Source organism: Perca fluviatilis, chromosome 10 (assembly GCF_010015445.1).
Source record: "Perca fluviatilis chromosome 10, GENO_Pfluv_1.0, whole genome shotgun sequence".
NCBI classification, from domain to species: Eukaryota; Metazoa; Chordata; class Actinopteri; order Perciformes; family Percidae; genus Perca; species Perca fluviatilis.
The window spans coordinates 4070209-4090402 of NC_053121.1; the positions used below are offsets into that span (position 1 = coordinate 4070209).

Below are 20194 nucleotides of genomic sequence, written 5' to 3' on the forward strand. Positions count from 1 at the left end.
CTCTTCTCTTTCTTTTTCTCTCTCTTTTTTCTTTGTCTTTGTGTGTCATGTATGTGTATGTATGTGTGTATGTATGTGTGTAATGCATGCATGCACACACACACACACACACACACACACACACACTTAGAAACTGGCCGATACAGTGATTTTGTCTCAGGCAGTTGAACCTGTCTCAGATATTCCAAACAAGTCAAATCAAAAGGCTGAGTAGAAAAAAATGACTCTTTAATTCAGTCACCATAGAAAACGTGAAAAACATTCAAACAGAGATTGACAGAAACATCCTTCATCCACTGGTTTGACTCTTGCCCCGTCCACTCCTATGTTCTCTCCTTTTCTCATAATGAAAGCAGGAATATGACAATTATTACAAAAAACACCTTGCTGAGGATTCACACAAACAGGTACAAATTATGTATGAATGTATTATCCGAAAAACACAGTTTGGCTGGGAATCTAACTAATGCGGTGAATAAGTGCATGAGACGGTCCGTTACAGCCTCCCCGTCTCCTTGAACTTGCTGAGCAGTCCGTCGTCGGCCCTCAGGGGGAAGTACAGGGTCCGGCTTTTGTAGTACTGGCGGTCAGACTGCAGGTTTTGGATAACGTCTGCGAGGAGGTGGGCCCGCTCGACCCCGCAGCCGGGCGCCTCGTAGCCCAGCTTGGTGAAGTGGACGTGGAGGTGATAGTAGGACGGCTGGTAGTGCAGGTAGACTCGCAGCTTGCTGGCTGGAAGCTTGTAGCGCTCCAGGATGGCCTCCTAAATCACAATCACACAGGTTTTGTCATTATTTCTTTATGATTGACATTATGAATATGTCAACCTGTAACCAGCAGCCACGAACCAGGCTGCAATGTAACAGGCATTTTCTCTCTGTTGCGTGCGGGCCAAAATTTGAATTTGCTCAGCGAGTCATTAACTATGCCCTTGTAACCGAGCTGCACCAATCACACCGGTGTATCTGATATAGGCGGTCCAGAGGCGAGCTAAACAGATGACGACAGCGCTGCAAAGTCAAAGTCAGTGGCTACGGATGAACACCAGTTGTTTGAAACGGCTTTGGCCGCTACAATGAACGAGTTAGACCTGGCTTTTTATCTAGAAGAGGAACAGAAGACGGCGCTCGATTTGTTCCTTTGCAAGAAGGACGTTTTTGCTGTTTAGCCGACCGGATACGGCAAGAGTTTAATCTACCAGTTGGCTCCGCTGGTAGCTAAGCGTTAGCCTGATTGGTCGTAGTGTTATCCAATTGCGTGCAGTGAGATTTTCAAATGCATGCTTGGTGCCGCCCCTCGATTTGGGCCATTTTCATTACTCGTTGCCAGATCCTTAATCTTTCGGATTTGCGTCTGGATTTCCAGGCCAGGCCCCGTGAGCAATCGCGGCCATTCAAGTCAACGCCTGATATTCCACCAGCCGCGCAACGGCGCGTCCCAGAAGCGGCTCTCCGCTCCGCTAAAGATACGCGCTAGGTCTATTATCAGGCGAGCCGCGGGCCGTCCGGACAGCCGGGTAGGAAGAGAAACAGCGAGAGTACTGGGCAGCTTCCAGGTATGAATGTGGAACTGTGTGAATGTGTCACCGTCTTGGGCAAAATCCTATTGGGCAAATGTGCATCGTCAATTTCTTCCACTAAAAGTTCTGTTTTTGCCGCTGACGGGCTCAGATTGTTATTCTAAGTGTCTGACAACATTATGGAAAGGATCTCTGCAGAGATAGACCTTTTTGTTTAACAAGAAACATCTCAGAGTTCGCAATCGCTAAACCCACCAGACTACATTTACAAAAAAAACAATGCTTTTAGCGTGTATAGAGCCAACATATTTTCACATGTAAATCGGTAAGCTATGTGTTTATTTCAACCAAAACTCCAGTTCTGATAAATTGGAAAGACGACCCAAAATGGCTTTTTGTCGACTTTGCATGAAGTGTAATTACTTACATGTTTGTGGACGTAAATTGAAGGTGCGCAATTGCCTGCTGACTCACATTTTATCTTGTATATTGTATGCTGACTGCAGCGATCTCGCTTAATACTGGACCAATGTCAAAGATTGTTGTTCCCATCAGTCACTTAGACAAAGAAACATGGGAAAATAGGGTCCATGTTGAAAAAAGAAAAAAACGAAGTTACCCTTTAAGATCTATGGCTTGTCCTAGCTCTCTAAAATGGAAAGTATAACTGGTTGAAGATAATGATTATATTATCAAATGTTACATTAATGGCAGCTGCTAGAAGAACAGGACACATTCTGCTCTTTTTTTCTCTCCGAAATAACCCCCTGGGGTGACTGCGTTAGCTTACCTTTCCTTTCTGGAAGATGTTCTGCAGCAGTGGTAGATGCTCTGACGTCAGGTCTCTGAGACTCCGGATGTCTCTCTGATGTACTATAGCAATCAGGTATAAGTCATCAACCTAAAAGAAGAAGACCAATATTGTGAAACTGCAAAGTCCAGTCAGAGGCTTAAGATTCTTAAAGTATGGCTCCCAAAAAAAACCTGTTCTTTCTAAGGCTACATTCAGACTGCAGGCAAAAGTGGCCCAAATCGGATTTTTTTGTGACCAGGTCAGACTTCTTCAGAAGTAGTGTAAACACTCAAATCGTGCCCAGAACGGAATTTTTCAAATCCGATTTAGACAACTTCCATATGTGGTCCTGAATCCGACCCAGGTCTGATTTGTTTTCAATGCGGCCGCAGTGTGAACAACCGAGGCGGATTTGATGCGACTTTTACGTTAATCTACGTCGACAGTTGTCATGATTATGCTCCAGCGGGAGTTAGCCCTAGACTCAGACAGTAACAATAAAAACTGGACTAGGCCTACAAAATGGAGAACAGTGATGGAGCAAGTCAATGGAGGGACAGGGAGGTGCCATTACACAAGCATTTTAAAATAAAAGCGAAAATGCTTACTTCCTCCATAACCTCCCTAACTTTAGTGCAACAGCGTGCTGTGTCTGATGTCATCGTTATTGTTCTTTGTTGCGCATGCGGGTCAGTTCGAAAAACCGCAAACAGTTCACACTGGAATCTGATATAGGCCACATTTTAAAAAGGTCATGTGAACAGCCAAACGAAAAAAATCCGATCTGAGCAAAAAAAAAAAAAATCCTAATTAAGCATTAAGACTTGCGGTGTGAAAGTAGCCTAATTCTATCTTTGTGTAGATTCGAGAGTTGCATTTGAACTGTTTTTTGGAGAGGACCGGTTATCAAATTAAACACATTGTGTCAGATTTTTTATTACACCTCATATTATGGGAAAAATGTCTCCAGCAGCAGGAGCTGGTTGCTGGAGAGAATGCAGGGAAAGTAAAGCAAATCATACGCATATATTCTTTACATGTCTGGTAATAAAGAGCTTCTGGGAAGAGGTAGAGAAGGCCATGAAACAAATTATTGATATTAGAGAATCCCTGACATTAGAAAATTGTTTAGGTATCAACACACAATGTAAGATAAAAGCGAAGGATGGAAATATTTTGAATATGCTACGTCTTACTGCACTGAAACAACTGACAAGAACATGGAAACAATCGAAAGCACCAGAATTATATCACAATATATATATAACACAATAGAACAAGTATTAGAAATGGAAAAGCTCACTTTCATAGCTAGGAATAGCTTAGAAAAGTGGAGGAAAATATATCCCAAACACACACTAGACAAAATAACTAGGTATTTGAATGGCTTGATGTAGGTTTGTTGTGTTTCCATATGCACACACACACACACACACACACACACACACACACACACACACACACACACACACACACACACACACACACACACACACACACACACACACACACACACACACACACACACACACACACACACACACACATTAACGTGTTATTTTTTTTTTTCTTCTTTTGTTGTGTGTGTTTCTTTTTGTGTTATTAAATAATATAAAAAACTGTACAAAATTGAAGTGCAACAGGAAAGAATATGTAATTACGTGACTGGATATGATATATAAGTATAAAAAAAAAAAAATTAAACACACTTTAAACAAAAAATGTCACTGAATTCTAATGTCCTCAGATTCGGAGCCATCACTTACTGACGGCAGCAGTCACATATGGCTGCAGGCAGCGCCAGTTAGGCCGGTTACACACTGGCTGCGTGGCGTGAGCGTGGCGTTTCTGTTGCGTGTCAGCTGCGTGGATTTTGCTATGTTTTTACACACCAGCAACGTGTCTGACGCGGTGCTAATGCTGCTAGCCTTGTCTGGACACATGTATGTTTCCCATTGATAAAATGAAATACCATGTTAAACATAAATATATACTGATCTGATTACAGCAAAGACAACATCAGCAGTATTGACGGCAAAATAGGCTACAGAATATTTCGATCTGTACTGACAGGTGCAATATTAGAATTTGCATTTATATCAAAACCTAGAGACTTTCAAACATCAACATGTAATTTATTATATTAATAAATGACATGTTGATGTTTGAAAGTCTTCCAACACGCTTGTATGTCACGTGAAAAATAGGCGTCGGTTCTATTTCTAGCAGGCACGCGTTTTCGGTCTAAGACGTGCGTGTCACGCAGGCAGTGTGTAAGCTCTAACCTGTTAACATGGGAGCCGAAATAAAAACCGGACACGCCATGCAGCTGACACGCTCGGCGACGCATCAGTGTGTAACCGGCCTTTGTGCAGAAATCAGTTAAAAATGGCACAGGAAAAAGAATGCAGTTTGTGTCGCCATTAAAATTGCCCGTTATAGCCAGGACACACTGACCAGACGGCTGACTGTCAACAGAAAAGCCAGTCGAAATGATCAGTCTGCCCGAGTTGGTCCAAAAAGTGCCACAGAACACACCAAAGAGACGAGATGTAATACGTCTCCATAACAGCAGGCGGCGCTACTCTCTATTGTTGCCCAAGAAATGAAAACCGGCAGCTGATTGGACGAACGCGTCACATGGGTTTGTTTTCTCCGTAAATTCCATAGACAGTATATAAGAGTGGACCAACAGAGCCCGTTGCTCTGGACGGAGACCAGTGAAGGATATTAGAAGCACTTTTCCGCTGAGCATTACTGAGCAGCCTCCAACTGAGAGAGACGACGTAAATGTGACGTGAGCAACCTGTCTGAAAGTGTGAAGTCTTCTGGTAGCTGTGCCAAGAGAAATCTCAATCATTCCCAATCTTACAGAGACAGAGAGCGTAGGTAAGGAGATAACATGGGCACAGGCTCATTATTGCTAACTCAAATGCTAGTTAACATTAGTAATTAAACTTAAACAGCTCATGTAAGTCCAAACTGCCTGCGATCTTCTCCTGTACTATACGGTAATTCCTCTACTATGTGACACAATTGTTAGCCTATTTTTACAAAAACGCCTGCTACGGAGCCATAATGTGAGGTACAAAGTAACGGAGCCTTTTATACAATGTCGTGTTTCTTTAAAAAAAATATTGCTTCCCAGATAATGTGATTTTCAGGCTGTAAAACTGAAGTAATTTCAAGGGCTAAAATATGAAGACATTAGCCTAGAAATCTTGACGCACTCTAGTGGCAGCAAATTTATTTTAGTCACTCTCCGTTGGCTTGCGAGCTGGAAAAAACAAATTCTGGTTAGGCCAATCACATCGTGTATAGATTCGGTGGGCGGGCTTATGGCTGCTGCTACTGCTGGGAACAGCGGTCTTCTGGAAGACTTGGAGTTAAGCTTTTCTTTGAGAAAAGAACAAAGAGCGGCACAGAAGTCATTCTTAAAAAAGGAAGATGTGTTCGGAGTTTTGCCGACCGGATACGGCAAAAGTTTAATCTATCAACTAGTTTCGCTACCTTCTTCGTTGCTTCATCGGTTGGTTGTAGCGCTATCCTATTACGTGCAGAGGGAATTTGAAAGACAACTGTTTATCCCGCCCCTCGGATTGAGCCCCGTCAATGGTGAGTTCCCAGACCCAACATCTTGATGTGGGTCTGGCTTGTCAGGCTATGAAGACATAGGATTTGAACAGAAATATTTTACAGGCCTTGGTTTTTATTCATACACAAGCGCTGCTTTTCCCTCCCCGTCTCCAAACCTGCGCTCTCTTCCATAATCAGAAGAGCTCTATTGCTTGGCACTGATCTCCAACAGCAGCAGGGAGGAGCTATGAAGAGTGAAGGAGAGATAACCTAAACAAAGGAAGGACATTCAGAGGAGGAAGTGATGTTTAGTTTCAGAGTTGAACAAGCTGCACTTTCCTCTTTCTTCCTGTGTTTCCTTCTCCCATGTTTTTCTTCTCTTCCTCCACCACTCTCTTCTAGTCTTGCCTCTCCTCTTCCATTCTTCTTCCGTGTACTCTCGGTCTTGTATTTTCTCTCACTCACTTGTTCTTGGTGCTTTTATTATTTAGCACCTGTCGACCATAGAACAAAAACCTTGTCATGCGAACCACGCACGCACGCACGCACGCACGCACGCACGCACGCACGCATTTATAATCTGATTCAATCAGATTATAAATATTGGTCCTTATAACTGTGACATATACATACATTTTTTTTAACTGTCAACATTGCTTTAGAACAACAGATTTATCACAGAAAAATGAGAAATACTTGGTGGCCCCAGATTTTATAAAACATCTACCATATCGGTAACAATTTCTAAGACGCCCATGTCTAGAATGCATTATAAAAACATACTTATAATGCACAATGCGCTTGAAGCACTGTATAATTATAGTTATAAGCACTCGTAAATATCCATAATGTTTTATAACAATAACAATCATGACACATTAAAAAGCATTTTATAGTGACTTAAGGTCAAGTATTTTAATACTTAATAATTGTTGGTCACTCACTGACTTTTTTCACGGATCATAGTGTATTACAATTCTCATAATACTACATTGTAGCCTATTATCTAAAACGTATTTAGTGTTTAGAGTGAGTAAAGTTTGGGGGGAAACATCACATTAATGAAATGTAAAGGTCTATCATTCAGTAGTGTCAAATTGGAGTACCTTACCAGTACTATCCTATAAACCATTAATTATACTCTCCCCTTTCACCTTTTTATTATTAGCCAACATTTGAAGTGCAGTTTTAGCTCACGTTTGGTCAACTTTGCACATTTAATAGGACTTATGTCCCCAGTAAAAGCAAATACCTTAAGTACCTTACCCTCAATCATTAAAATATACATTTATAATTAGAAAGTTTCTTAGTAACTTGAGAGTATTGTACTTTATGATTGTTCTGATGCATTCCTTTGTTTATTCTTTGTGAATGTAGTAAAAACTTTGTCACCTTAATAATTTCTCTGCACTTCAAAGTGCTCATTTCTTACGTCTGTTATTATTGCTGGCTGTTTGTATATCCTTACATAAAAATAAATGTTATGATTTTTTGTGATACATAAGCTTATGTCGGATTTACCAAACCTGCAGTGCATCAGCGCTTTTTTCTGCCCACTAAACCGTAAGTTGTGCGCATTTAAAAGTGCAATTGAATGGGCCTCCTTCTCTCTTTCTATCACGGCTCAGCCACCAAGTCAGTCAAAACAAAGAATAATGAAAATAAAGTTTATCTGCTTGTTCATGAGGTAACAGCTTGATGTGTGTTATTTCTCTGATGTGTGGACTCTAACAACTGCTGGAATGGAATGTGAACGCCGAGTCGGATATTCGATTACACCTGCTTTTAGGTGCGCGGGGTTTTTTTGTACATACCGCAAAATACATAATTAGGGGCTGTCATGACCTGGCTCAGGTGGTCATAACAAAGAGGGAGACAACACCATGTTAAATGTTTAAACAATGCTTTATTAAACCAAATTGAACTAAATTAGACCAAATTAACTATATACAGAATGGGATGTGGAAATCAGTAGCGTCAGTAGTGTATGGTGTGCATGAGTGAAATAGGAGCGTGTGTTGGTGTTGTAAAGTGTAAACTCAGCAAAAAGCAAACCTAGGACAACCTAACCAAACATAACCAAACCTTGGTGTGCCTGTGAGTACAGCCAGAGCAGAGAGAAGAGACAGAGGATACTGCAGCTTAATGCTACGTTTACACGTGGCCGGCTATTTTCATAAACGGACATTTCAACCTCTCCGTTTTCAAAAATAACATCGTGCACAGCTGTCAGTTTTCAGAGTATTCGTTTACACGTACTCGTGTACATATGCCGTCAATGCCGGCAAGAGCACGCCAAACCTGTAGGTGGCAGTGTAACATTAGCCAATCAGAATCCCGGAAATAGCAACAACCGCAACGAATCACTTCCTCTCTCTTCTCTTCCTCCCTTCCTCGGCTGCCCAAACCTCCGTTTGTCTCAGTTTACATGCAAACGTGCAAACGAAGTTTTCCCAAATCTCTACTCTGGAGTTTTTAGAAAGAATCGTTTTCAGAGGCGAATTCTCCGTTTGCGTGTAATCGAAGGTCACAAACGATTACACGCAGTCTCCGTTAAAATAACCACGTACGTGTAAACGGGGTATAAGTGGCCTCAGCACACCAGACCCAGCTGAGCTGAGTTACTCTAATTAGTAACCTGTAAACAGGAGGCACAAGTTAAGACACACCTCCTCAATGTAGACAGCAAAAACAATTAAATGACACCAAAGGGCATCTCCTCCCTCCCTCCTCCATTTACCAACTGGGGCACATGACAGGGCGTCCTGCAATAATTCTACTATAGGCCTACCCAGCACGAGGGAACCTCCCCAAAACCTGCACTGTCTTTACCCCCTTGTCACACCTCAGCAACTGGATCCTGAAGCAAATTCAGGGGAAGAGAGAGAGCAAAACAGAATGGGGCACTGATGGAAACCCCAAGGTTAGCATAGACAATTAGCCCACTTGCCTCGGAACAAAATGTCTGCCACAGCGTACGCAGAGGCACCCAACCCGGCCCCGACCAAAGGAGCAGTTCTCAGACACAGCAGGGAGAAGTACGGCCTCCCGGTGAGCTGAAAAACATTACGCGCCCTGATGTAAGTAGCAACATTCCGTTTCAACAGAGGCCAAAAACAATACTGTAAAATACAGTGGCACATTTTACGCACCCCAAGATGTCCCACTTTCAAAACCATATCACGCAGTTTGGTGGGCACCACCACCTGAAAAACTGGGTCCCCAACAAACCTGTCAACCACAGGGCAACCATTTCCTTACCAGCAGCTCTTCATGAAGGAAATAACCCTGAACTGTACCTTTCAACTTACCCACTGGAATCACCCGAGCCCACACTAGAGGCCATACAAACAGGCTTTTCTGAGACTGTAACAAAGCATAGCTGGAGCATGAAAAGGCAAATTGGGTTTACCTTTAATAGCAGGCACTGGTCTTTCCAATGACCCTCATCACGGCAGTAGTTGCATGTCGTACTGCCCTCTTGTCGCACTTTCCAAGCAGGCTTAACGTGAGAGGCCTGGCTTTGCAAACTCCACGCCACTGCGCGCATTCATACGGCCACCAACATTACCTTTCCAATCTCCAACAGAGCGTACTTCACCAAAACTGTTCTTATGCGTCAACACAAAGTCGTCAGCTAACTCTGCTGCCTTCAGTGCGGTGGTGGGCTTCTGCTCATTTACATATATAGAAACTGATTGAGGGATGGCATCTTTAAACTGCTCCAATATGATAAGCTCATAAAGACCCACAAAAGAACTCACCTTGGTAGCAGAACACCAATGTTGAAAATGGCAAGTCAAATCACGGACAAACTCTACATTGGTCTGCTTATCCCCCTTTACCCAGTTTCTGAACTTCTGACGATGAGCTTCAGGAACCAACTCGTATAACTTCAAGACAGTCGTATAATCCAAGCCATCCTCACCACATATAGCCGACCAGTGAGGAGACACTAAAGCATCAGCACCCTGTCTGAATCTGGCCTTTGTTTTTTTGCATCGGCAACGTCTTCGAAGAGAGTGAAAAAAGAATCAGGGTCCTTAAACTGCGGCACTAAACGCAAGTTGGCAACAATATCCAAACCACCCGGTGCAGAGCCCATGGAGGCATCATCATGACCCCCCAGAACCCCCAGGAACAAGCTCGCCCTCTCTTATTAACTCCAACCTAGACTGCTCCAAGTCCAACTTCCTCCTCTCAGTTTCCGGATGCATTTTCTCCAATTCAAGCTTTTTTGCCTGCCGAAGTTTCTCCAATTCCAACTTTTCCTCTCTCTCAAAATGCCTGCTATGCGTCTCCTGCTCAAAATGCAAAGCTATCAGCTCCTTCTGCTGCTCAAAAGTTAAACTCGCTGCCTGCACCCTGCTGCAACAGATACGGACATGGGCACAGACTCCGTCTTAGTTTTATTTAACACACCACATTCAAATAAATACATCAAAACTCTCCTTTTAATCTTATCCTTACGACATTTCCCTGCAACAGCAATGTCATAATGATCATCTATCTCCAACAACTGATCCTTTTTACAACCATTTACAAAATCTACTGTGGGCACCTCAAAAAAATTAAATAAAAATAAAAATCAGACATGGAAGCCATCATCACAAAGGACAATACAGAAAACTATACATCAACCATAACAGTCGCCCTTTAGCAATTGTCAGCCCAACGACAGAGAATTTCCCCCTAACTGCCTAGCCAAAAGCTAGCTAAAGCTCAACCCTAGGCTTCGTGTGGTACTTGTGGTGGGTAGTTATACACGGCATTGACTGCAATAATAACCATTATATGGATTCAATGACATTAGCCCGGCAGCCCGAAAGAGCAACCAAAAATTGGCGGCCCTCCAGCTGCAGCTGATGTGCCCCCGAGACAATCACTCTAGCCACTTTCCTACCACAGTGATAGAAAAAAACAAACGGACATCATCCCTGGATAAAAGCACCCTACAACCTGACGGAGAAACTTCTGTCCACAGGGCAACAGACAGAAACAATAATTCTCTGAATTAACCACAGACAAATCACCTCACAAACAAAGGCTTCCAACAAATCTCCCAACAAAGAAAAACAAACCCTGCGAAGCACAGCTAAAATCAACCTTTAGCTGGACCAACCAATTAACACTAAACACACCACTACTAATATAACATAATTTAGCGAGCACCCACTTTTCATGACCTGGCTCAGGTGGTCATCACAAAGAGGGAGACAATACCATGTTAAATGTTAAAACAATACTTTACCAAATTGAAACAAATTAGACCAAATTAACTATGTACAGAATGGGATGTGGAAATCAGTAGCGACAGTTGCGTAGGGTGTGCATGAGTGAAATAAGTGTGTGTGTTGGTGTTGTAAAGTGTAAACGCAGCAAAAAGCAAACATTAACATTAACCAGCTCCGACTGGGTGATCCCGAGGCGTTCCCAGGCCAGGTTGGAGATATAATCCCTCCACCTAGTCCTGGGTCTTCCCCGAGGCCTCCTCCCCAGCTGGACGTGCCTGGAACACCTCCCTGGGGAGGCGCCCAGGGGGCAACCTTACCAGATGTCCAAACCACCTCAACTAGCTCCTTTCGACGCAAAGGGAGTAGCGGCTCTACTCCGAGCTCCTCACGGATGATTGAGCTTCTCAACCCCATCTCTAACGGAGACGCCAGCCACCCTCCTGAGGAAACCCATTTTGGCTGCTTGTACCCTGTCCAAACCTAGGACAACCTAACCAAATATAACCAAACCTTGGTGTGCCTGTGAGTACAGCCAGAGCAGAGAGAAGAGACAGAGGATACTGCAGCTTAAGTGGCCTCAGCGCACCAGACCCAGCTGAGCTAATTAGTAACCTGCAAACAGGAAGGACACCGAAGGGCATCACAGGCGCACTTTATGCTTCCCCTCCCGTCTCTTTATGGTTAACTCCCACTTTCCCCTTGCGATAGTACACCTGGCCCTCAGTCTGCGTCTTCAGGCAGGCAACAGCAGCATAGTGTTTTCCTGAACCAACTGAAGAAGCGCTTGACTCTGCTCTTCTTTTCAACCTTAACCTGGCTGATTGTCAGGTCATCCTGCGCTGCATCATGGGTGATTGGAAGAGCCTGTAGAGCCGCAGTCACAGCTGAGTCTGGTTCTCTGCTGAGCTCCTCACATCCTCACCATTCAGGACTAAAGTAATGACTGGGGGTTCAGCAGGGGGAGTCATGGGAAGTGGTGGAGATGTCCTTTTGGCAAAGTTGGCCTTTGGTGCAGGCTGCTCAGCTGGTTTAATCTGGCTGATTGTCAAACCATCCTGGACAACAGTGATGGTAGGAGGTTCATCAGCAGGGGTCACGGTAGGTGTTGGAGCTGAAGCCACAACAGAGTCCGGTTCTCTGGTCATCTTCTCACTCTTCAGGGCTGATGTAGTCACTGTGGGTTCAGCAGGAGGAGGAGGAGGGGGTGGATGAGCTGTAGCCACAGGAGCTTTTAGGCTGGGTGCAGAGGAAGAATCCTCCGTTTCATCCAAGTCAAAGTTTGCAGAAGATTTAGAACGAGTCAGAGAAGCATGTGGAGGAGACAAGACAGAAGAGTCAGGTTTTCTGGTGGTCTTTTCATTCATATTGTCACTATCCAGGACTGATGTCATGACTGATGTTCAGTGGTAGGGGTCAGAGGAAGTGGTGGTGATGACACCTCGGCAACGTCTGTCTCTGGGGTAAACTGCTCCGCTGGTTCAATCTGGCTGATTGTCAAACCATCATGAATGACAGTGATGGCAAGTGGTTCATCAGTAGAGGGAACAAAAGATGGCAGAGCTGGAACCACAGCAGAGTCAGCTTCTAGGTGGGACATAGAGGCAGATGATACTGTTTCATCCAAGAAAATATTGGCAACGGGTTCAGCATTGGGAGTCAGAGGAGTGGGCAGAGAAGACAAAACAGAAGATTCTGGATCTTTGATTGGTTCACCATCTTCCTCCAGACCAGGCTCCTCATTCAAATCTCCAGCCTGGGTGTGCTGGGTGCAACTGTTTTTGGTGCTTGAATTTGCAGGCACATGAGTATCAGTCTGAGGCTGAAACAGCACAAGGACCTCTTTCACTGCAGCATCAACAATAGTGTTCAGCACCTCTGCTGCAAAGCAGTTAAGCCCTCTCCTCAGGACGTCTTGAGGGTACATCTGCCTAACCGTTTCCTGGATAGACAGGACCATGATGTTTCTGATGGACCGGGAGAAGTTGACCTGATGGTGCACAGTGGACAAAGCAGTGGAGACCCGGTCCAAAACAAACTTTGTGACACCAACAGCCATTTCACTGAGCTGCTGGGAGGGCATGTTGAGGAAGGTGCTTGGAGGAGGTAACCAGAAGCCCTGCAAGACTTTTGGAAGCACCTCCATCACCACATCTCTTGGGCCAAGCAGTTTGGAGCTGGGGGCCGACTGCAGCTGCTGTGTCAGGCTCCGTACTCCTGAGCCAAATTAACAAGCTTTGGATGTTGAAAACAAGGAGGAATGTCTTCTGGTGACTGGAGTAGCCTTCTGGCTTCAAACTCAATGTCTCTCATTTTCATGCTGTTGATTACCTCCCAAACCAGCATGAGAAGAGGCTTGGCATCTTCCTCATCAAAGTCCTCCAATTCAAACTCCCAGAGCTGAACTCTCACTGTAGCTTTGCTTTGCTCTACCAGCAGGTCTGTCATATCTTCAACAGTCACCTTAGATGGGATACTACCTTCCCGCTGAAGCCTCAAAAGTTCAATCACCAATGCAATATTGGTCTTGTAAGACTTCATATACCAGCAGAGCTGCAAAGCGCGCTCATACAGTGCCTTGCGAAAGTATTCGGCCCCCTTGAACGTTTCGACCTTTTGCCACATTTCAGGCCTCAAACATAAAGATATAAAACTGTAATTTTTTGTGAAGAATCAACAACAAGTGGGACACAATCATGAAGTGGAACGAAATTTATTGGATATTTCAAACCTTTTAAACAAATAAAAAACTGAAATATTGGGCGTGCAAAATTATTCAGCCCCCTTAAGTTAATACTTTGTAGCGCCACCTTTTGCTGCGATTACAGCTGTAAGTCGCTTGGGGTATGTCTCTATCAGTTTTGCACATCAAGAGACTGACATTTTGCCCATTCCTCCTTGCAAAACAGCTCGAGCTCAGTGAGGTTGGATGGAGAGCGTTTGTGAACAGCAGTTTTCAGTTCTTTCCACAGATTCTCGATTGGATTCAGGTCTGGACTTTGACTTGGCCATTCTAACACCTGGATATGTTTATTTGTGAACCATTCCATTGTAGATTTTGCTTTATGTTTTGGATCATTGTCTTGTTGGAAGACAAATCTCCGTCCCAGTCTCAGGTCTTTTGCAGACTCCATCAAGTTTTGATGCGTAACGGCCTGTATTTGGCTCCATCCATCTTCCCATCAATTTTAACCATCTTCCCTGTCCCTGCTGAAGAAAAGCAGGCCCAAACCATGATGCTGCCACCACCATGTTTGACAGTGGGGATGGTGTGTTCAGGGTGATGAGCTGTGTTGCTTTTACGCCAAACATAACGTTTTGCATTGTTGCCAAAAAGTTCGATTTTGGTTTCATCTGACCACAGCACCTTCTTCCACATGTTTGGTGTGTCTCCCAGGTGGCTTTTGGCAAACTTTAAACGACACTTTTTATGGATATCTTTAAGAAATGGCTTTCTTCTTGCCTCTCTTCCATAAAGGCCAGATTTGTGCAGTATACGACTGATTGTTGTCCTATGGACAGAGTCTCCCACCTCAGCTGTAGATCTCTGCAGTTCATCCAGAGTGATCATGGGCCTCTTGGCTGCATCTCTGATCAGTCTTCTCATTGTATGAGCTGAAAGTTTAGAGGGACGGGGGTCGTCGTAGATTTGTAGTGGTCTGATACTCCTTCCATTTCAATATTATCGCTTGCACAGTGCTCCTTGGGATGTTTAAAGCTTGGGAAATCTTTTTGTATCCAAATCCGTTTAAAACTTCTCCCAACAATATCTCGGACCTGCCTGGTGTGTTCCTTGTTCTTCATGATGCTCTCTGCGCTTTACACGGACCTCTGAGACTATCACAGAGCATGCAGGTGCATTTATACGGAGACTTGATTACACACAGCTGGATTCTATTTATCATCATTAGTCATTTAGGTCAACATTGGATCATTCAGAGATCCTCACTGAACTTCTGGAGAGAGTTTGCTGCACTGAAAGTAAAGGGGCTGAATAATTTTGCACGCCCACTTTTTCAGTTTTTTATTTGTTAAAAAAGTTTGAAATAGCCAATGAATTTCGTTCCACTTCATAATTGGGACCCACTTGTTGTTGATTCTTCACAAAAAATTACAGTTTTATATCTTTATGTTTGAGGCCTGAAATGTGGCAAAAGGTCGAAACGTTCAAGGGGGCCGAATACTTTCGCAAGGCACTGTATATGGTCGTGTCGAACAACACCCTGATGGGTCTGTAGATGCCTCTGCTTCCTTCAACGAACTCCATTGGTATGTTGTTGTCGTCAGGTTGTAGGTTGTTGTCAAAGTGACAATGAAAAATTTCCAACGATTTCTAACAATAGACTGGAGAGTAGAGAGTACTCAAACACAGTTAATTCAACAAGCACAAATGAACAGTACGTGTTCAGTGCGTGTTAAAATAACCCCATTTGTACAGGTCCTATCCCCTGACCAATTGGCTATCCTAACCTCAACCGCTCGAGGTGAAATGCCTTACCCCAACCAATCGAGCTGCTTCCTAGGGCGGGTCTTGGTGTGGCGGCAGATCGCAGTCACAAATGCACAAGCGAGCAGGTTTAATTTTAGGCTCTCCAACAATTTATTTCTCAATTTAATAAACCAACTATTCAGTCAGATAGGTATTTGTTGTGAAAGAAATACAGTTACAATTGCAAGCATTTTCAAGCATTTTATCCAAAATTCAAGCACTTTTCAAACCTTGAAAACACAACATCAAAATTCAAGCATTTTCAAGGATTTCAAGCACCCGTACGAACCCTGCATTTTAAGCGAGAAATAGGCCGTGCAGTTGCTGGATCTGTCTTCATTTCAGCTCAACAAAGGTCAGTTTACAAGATTTTCGTCAGATTTTGAGAGACTCTAGTCACCTCATTCCACTCCCCATTTCCGGGTGAGTCCCGACTGCCCTGCCGCCGACTGAACATGTCAGGTCAGCCAAAATGAAGGCCGACAGCCTCCCAGACTGACGAGGGCACGGGACACATTGAACAGATTCGAATCACTGACCTCGCCAGACTGTCTAACAAACGATTTTCGGCCCCGCGTGTGCCGGGCTTTAAGCCTACATGATTATCTTTATGAAAATGACATCAGGTGGAGGGGGGTGAAATTCTTGTGCTGATAATTTAGGTTTATGGTCCATTACTAATCATGCATATGCAAAATTTGTCAGTGGTCCCTAACAACATGCCTAAAGTTGTGATCTTTCTGTATGTTTGATGACCTTCCTCCACAGTGCTGCGAAGGAGGGTCTGGCTAGTCCACACAACATTCCGGGATGGGAGAAAAACGTGCTCTGGTTTATTGGCATTTCTTTAAACCAATCACAATGGTTTTGGGCAGCGCTAAGCACCGGACGGAGCCACGGTGCCTCTGCACCAACATGTGTACGTTCAAAAGTAGTTTTAGTCGTGCAACAGAAAACTCAGATAGGACAGATAGTCTAGCTAGCTGTCTGGATTGACCGTGCAGAGATCTGAGGAGCAGTTAACCATAGTCCTCAGAAATCCACCGGAGTTTAGAACGCCAACACAAAGAAAGGGTAAGGTAAAGGATCTCCTGCCGAAAATGAGGGACGTCCGGTGGAAGCAATCCCGGAAATGAAACGTTGTTGATATAGACCAAGCCATTGCCAAATGAGTTGGTACAAAGCTATTGAAGCCTATGAGCTCCACACAACTCTCTCTGCGTTTCTCAGTATGGCTATGTTTACAAAATGGTGTCGTCCGGCGACTTTCGCGCGCAGCAGCTCGAGTGATGTGTTTGACGCCCCCGCTGAGAAACGACAACGGCAGCGTTCAGCTTCGGAGACAAAGAGGAATGCTGCAACAGGTGAAAGCATGGCTGAAAACCCGAAGAGGCGTCCACGAAATGTTTCAAGTCAGTGATGGTGCTGCTAAGAAAAGACCTACACGTTCAGCAGAAGGATTAAAATCCCCAAAAAGAAAGTGGCTGAAGGCGAAGACAAAAGCAGATAACAACTGGTGTGGCTTTTTTCTAGTTGAAGAGCGCTGAAAAGAATAAAGAAAGTGGACTGAGGTCTGACACGGATGTCGCCTTACTGCTCTTGAACAGGTTAGTAATGGGTTTTGTAACGTATTAGGAGTATGGATGACGCCGACAGTGTTTTTGTCATTACGCTTTAACTACACAATTGGGTTTGACATTAAATTATTTTTCATACCAGGAGACAAGGTTGTAGTCCTAAGAGTGTAAATGTAGTGTGGCCAATATTCGTGGCACCTCACCTGTTTCTGGTCCCATTTGAAATCTGGGAGGAGGACAAAGCCAACTTTTGGATCCGGATCTTCATAAACTATCCGGTCAGCCTCTGCCTTCTTCTCAAGGATGTTGTACACCCACTGGGGAGTGAAGGTAATGTTAAATCCATCCACAGATAATGTTGTGCGTTCACAAGTATGCATTCATGACGCCAATGCAAGCATGTTACTGACGGAGGAGATTTTCAGAACACTGACCTGCACGCTGAAACTCTGCTTCTGAATGTAGGGCAATGTGATGGACTGATAGTCCTCCCCAGTCTCCTCCACGAGGAAACTCTCCTGTCGCTGGTATTTCTTGACGTGCTTCTCTGTGGCTGGACACACGACTGTAGTCTTGATCTCTGCAAAACAGAAACACAGAGGCTGTCAAACCTTGGTGCAGCTGGCCAAAAGTGGCTGCTGGATTCACAATCTCTTTAGTCAGTTAATTTTTTTTTCCTTCTCCTGACTGTACCATTGAGTTGAGGGGGAGCCTGTAAACGATATGTGCTGTAGATGTCGTTCTTCATCTCCAGTTTCAGCCTGGAACCGCTGAAAAGCTCAGCCAGGGTGTCTTCTCTGATGGGAGTCTTCTCCAGGATAACCACAGCCTCCTGATCGGCAAGCTGGTGATGACATGTTCAGAATCAGAATTCTTTGTGAATGAATAATGTATCGTAAATAAATAAATGTTCTTCCTTAAAATACAGGGGGCATAAGTATACACACCCCTATGTTAAATTCCCATAGAGGCAGCCAGATTTTTATTTTTAAAGGCCAGTTATTTCATGGATCCAGCATACTATGCATCCTGATAAAGTTCTCTTGGCCTTTGGAATTAAAATAGCCCCACATCATCACATACCCTTCACCATACCTAGAGATTGGCATGGGGTACTTTCCATAAGATCTTCTCTCACTGCAAATCAAACCAGTTATTGGGCTAACTGAAATAAAACCATGCCAATCTCTAGGTATGGTGAAGGGGATGTGATGATGTGGGGCTATTTTAATTTCAAAGGCCAAGGGAAGGGAACTTTATCAGGTGGAGGGTGGGGGTGTGGCCTTGACCAACTGCAACTTTTCTCGTTTGAAAGCCATGATGTCTCTCTCTCATGGGTTGGCCAAATTCTCTGGGCGGGCAAAGCAGAGAAAGGGGAGGTAACCTTGCTCCTTATGACCTCATAACAAGCAAGATTCCAGATCAGCTCATCTGAGCTTTCATTTTCTCAAAGGCAGAGCAGGATACCCAGGGCTCGGTTTACACCTATCGCCATTTCTAGCCACTGGGGGACCATAGGCAGGCTGGGGGAACTCATATTAATGTTAAAAAACCTCATAAAGTGAAATTTTCATGCCATGGGACCTTTAAGGAAGAACATTTATTTATTAATTTATGATACATTATTCATTCACAAAGAAAATTGGTGTCCTTAAAGGTTGGATTTTTCCTCTTTTTTTTTTAATTAAGGCATTAAGATCAATTTCCAAAAGATGATTTTTTGTATTCCTCTGTTTAGTCAACTAGCATGGGTGTATTGTATTCACTTATGCTGAGCACTGTACATACACAAACAAACATAATACACATTAATAAGAAATAAACAATAAATACAGCAACACAAACAAATATACAAAATACCTGTTTAGTATAACAAAAAGAAGGCTGAATGGGGTTAAGTAAAGAATGCAAAAAAATATATAGTATGTGCAATAGGCAGATGTATACTCGTTATCACCAGAATTAATAAAATGTATGCAAAACAGCCCTTTCCTAAGCATGTCGTTGTCATACTCATTTCTATCAAATCCATTTTTACAATAATGCACTATGACGCAGACTATTATTTTGAAATATCGCACCGGAAGTCAGTGTTCCATCTTTCCTTCACAAAGCTAGTACTCCGACCAATTTGAATGAATATAACACATTTCCCTCTAACGTTAACAAAACTTGCTGTCAACTGCATAAGCATTGCTGGAGTTAGCTAAATACCTTATTTAACAGCTAAGTTAAGCTAAGTTAGCTAACTTTACGTTACAACAACCTTACCTTTCCATGAATGAAGATGTTTTTCTCCCGGGCAGAATCACTCAAGACTTTGGACGTTTTAAACTCACGCAGAATATTTTCGGATTCAGGTTCCTTTCCAACTTCTCCTCCACCATTCTCATTGTCGGCTTTCCCCCTCTTGACTTTCTGAGCTAATTCATCAGTTACAACACTGTCAATTTCACGTTTAGCCGGGGTGCCTGCCATGTTTCGTGGTTGCTGCTTTTGTGGCCAAAGATCGTGTATGTGTAAGAGGATAACTCACTCAACAACCGTGGACCCTGTCCGGAGCCTCGTGCATTGACTCTTGCCGTGCTTAAGATAGGAATGGTTTTTATTAATGATAATAACGTTATGTTCTTCAATATAGAAACAATTTGTCCGTCTAACAGGACAGCGACGCTACAAACATATGAGGATCTTATAGAATATGATGCATTGCTGTAGATCAAACTACCCAACATTAAATAAACAGATATATATGTATGTATGGTATAAAAAAAGAGTTCAAATTAGCACAACCTTAAACATTACATGCAATACATGAATAAATACATGCAACATACATAATGCAGCAGTAATATTAATCCAGAGACATCACATATAATAATAAAACACTGACAGGAAACATTTTACTGCACAATTTACTGCACAATCAATACTTACTTTAAGTATTTAAAGTATTTAAATTAAGTATTTAAGTAAGTTAATTTGGATGATAATATTACATACTTTTAC

At 43.3% G+C, this 20194-nt stretch overlaps 1 protein-coding gene across 1 annotated transcript; it reads right to left on the reverse strand.

Moving 5' to 3' along the window:
* Positions 1 to 207: 207 nt before the first annotated feature.
* Positions 208 to 19756, reverse strand: dcps (decapping enzyme, scavenger). The gene is made up of 6 exons (XM_039813453.1): positions 19457 to 19756; positions 17879 to 18029; positions 17620 to 17765; positions 17389 to 17502; positions 2310 to 2420; positions 208 to 763 (listed from the first exon to the last, which is right to left on the reverse strand). The coding sequence occupies exons 1-6, from the start codon at positions 19661 to 19663 to the stop codon at positions 497 to 499; spliced, it is 996 nt and encodes a 331-aa protein (XP_039669387.1). The 5' UTR covers positions 19664 to 19756; the 3' UTR covers positions 208 to 496.
* Between the last annotated feature and the right edge of the window lie 438 nt (positions 19757 to 20194).

What these genes read in the sequence shown, in the direction of transcription:
- dcps (XM_039813453.1), bottom strand. Translation starts at nt 19,663, where the DNA reads ATGGCAGGCACCCCGGCTAAACGTGAAATTGACAGTGTTGTAACTGAT. An exon ending in AGCAGAGTTTCAGCGTGCAG is followed by an intron (nt 17,503 to 17,619) that starts GTCAGTGTTCTG and finishes TTCACTCCCCAG; the next exon opens with TGGGTGTACAACATCCTTGA. An exon ending in ACATCTTCCAGAAAGGAAAG is followed by an intron (nt 764 to 2,309) that starts GTAAGCTAACGC and finishes ATTGTGATTTAG; the next exon opens with GAGGCCATCCTGGAGCGCTA.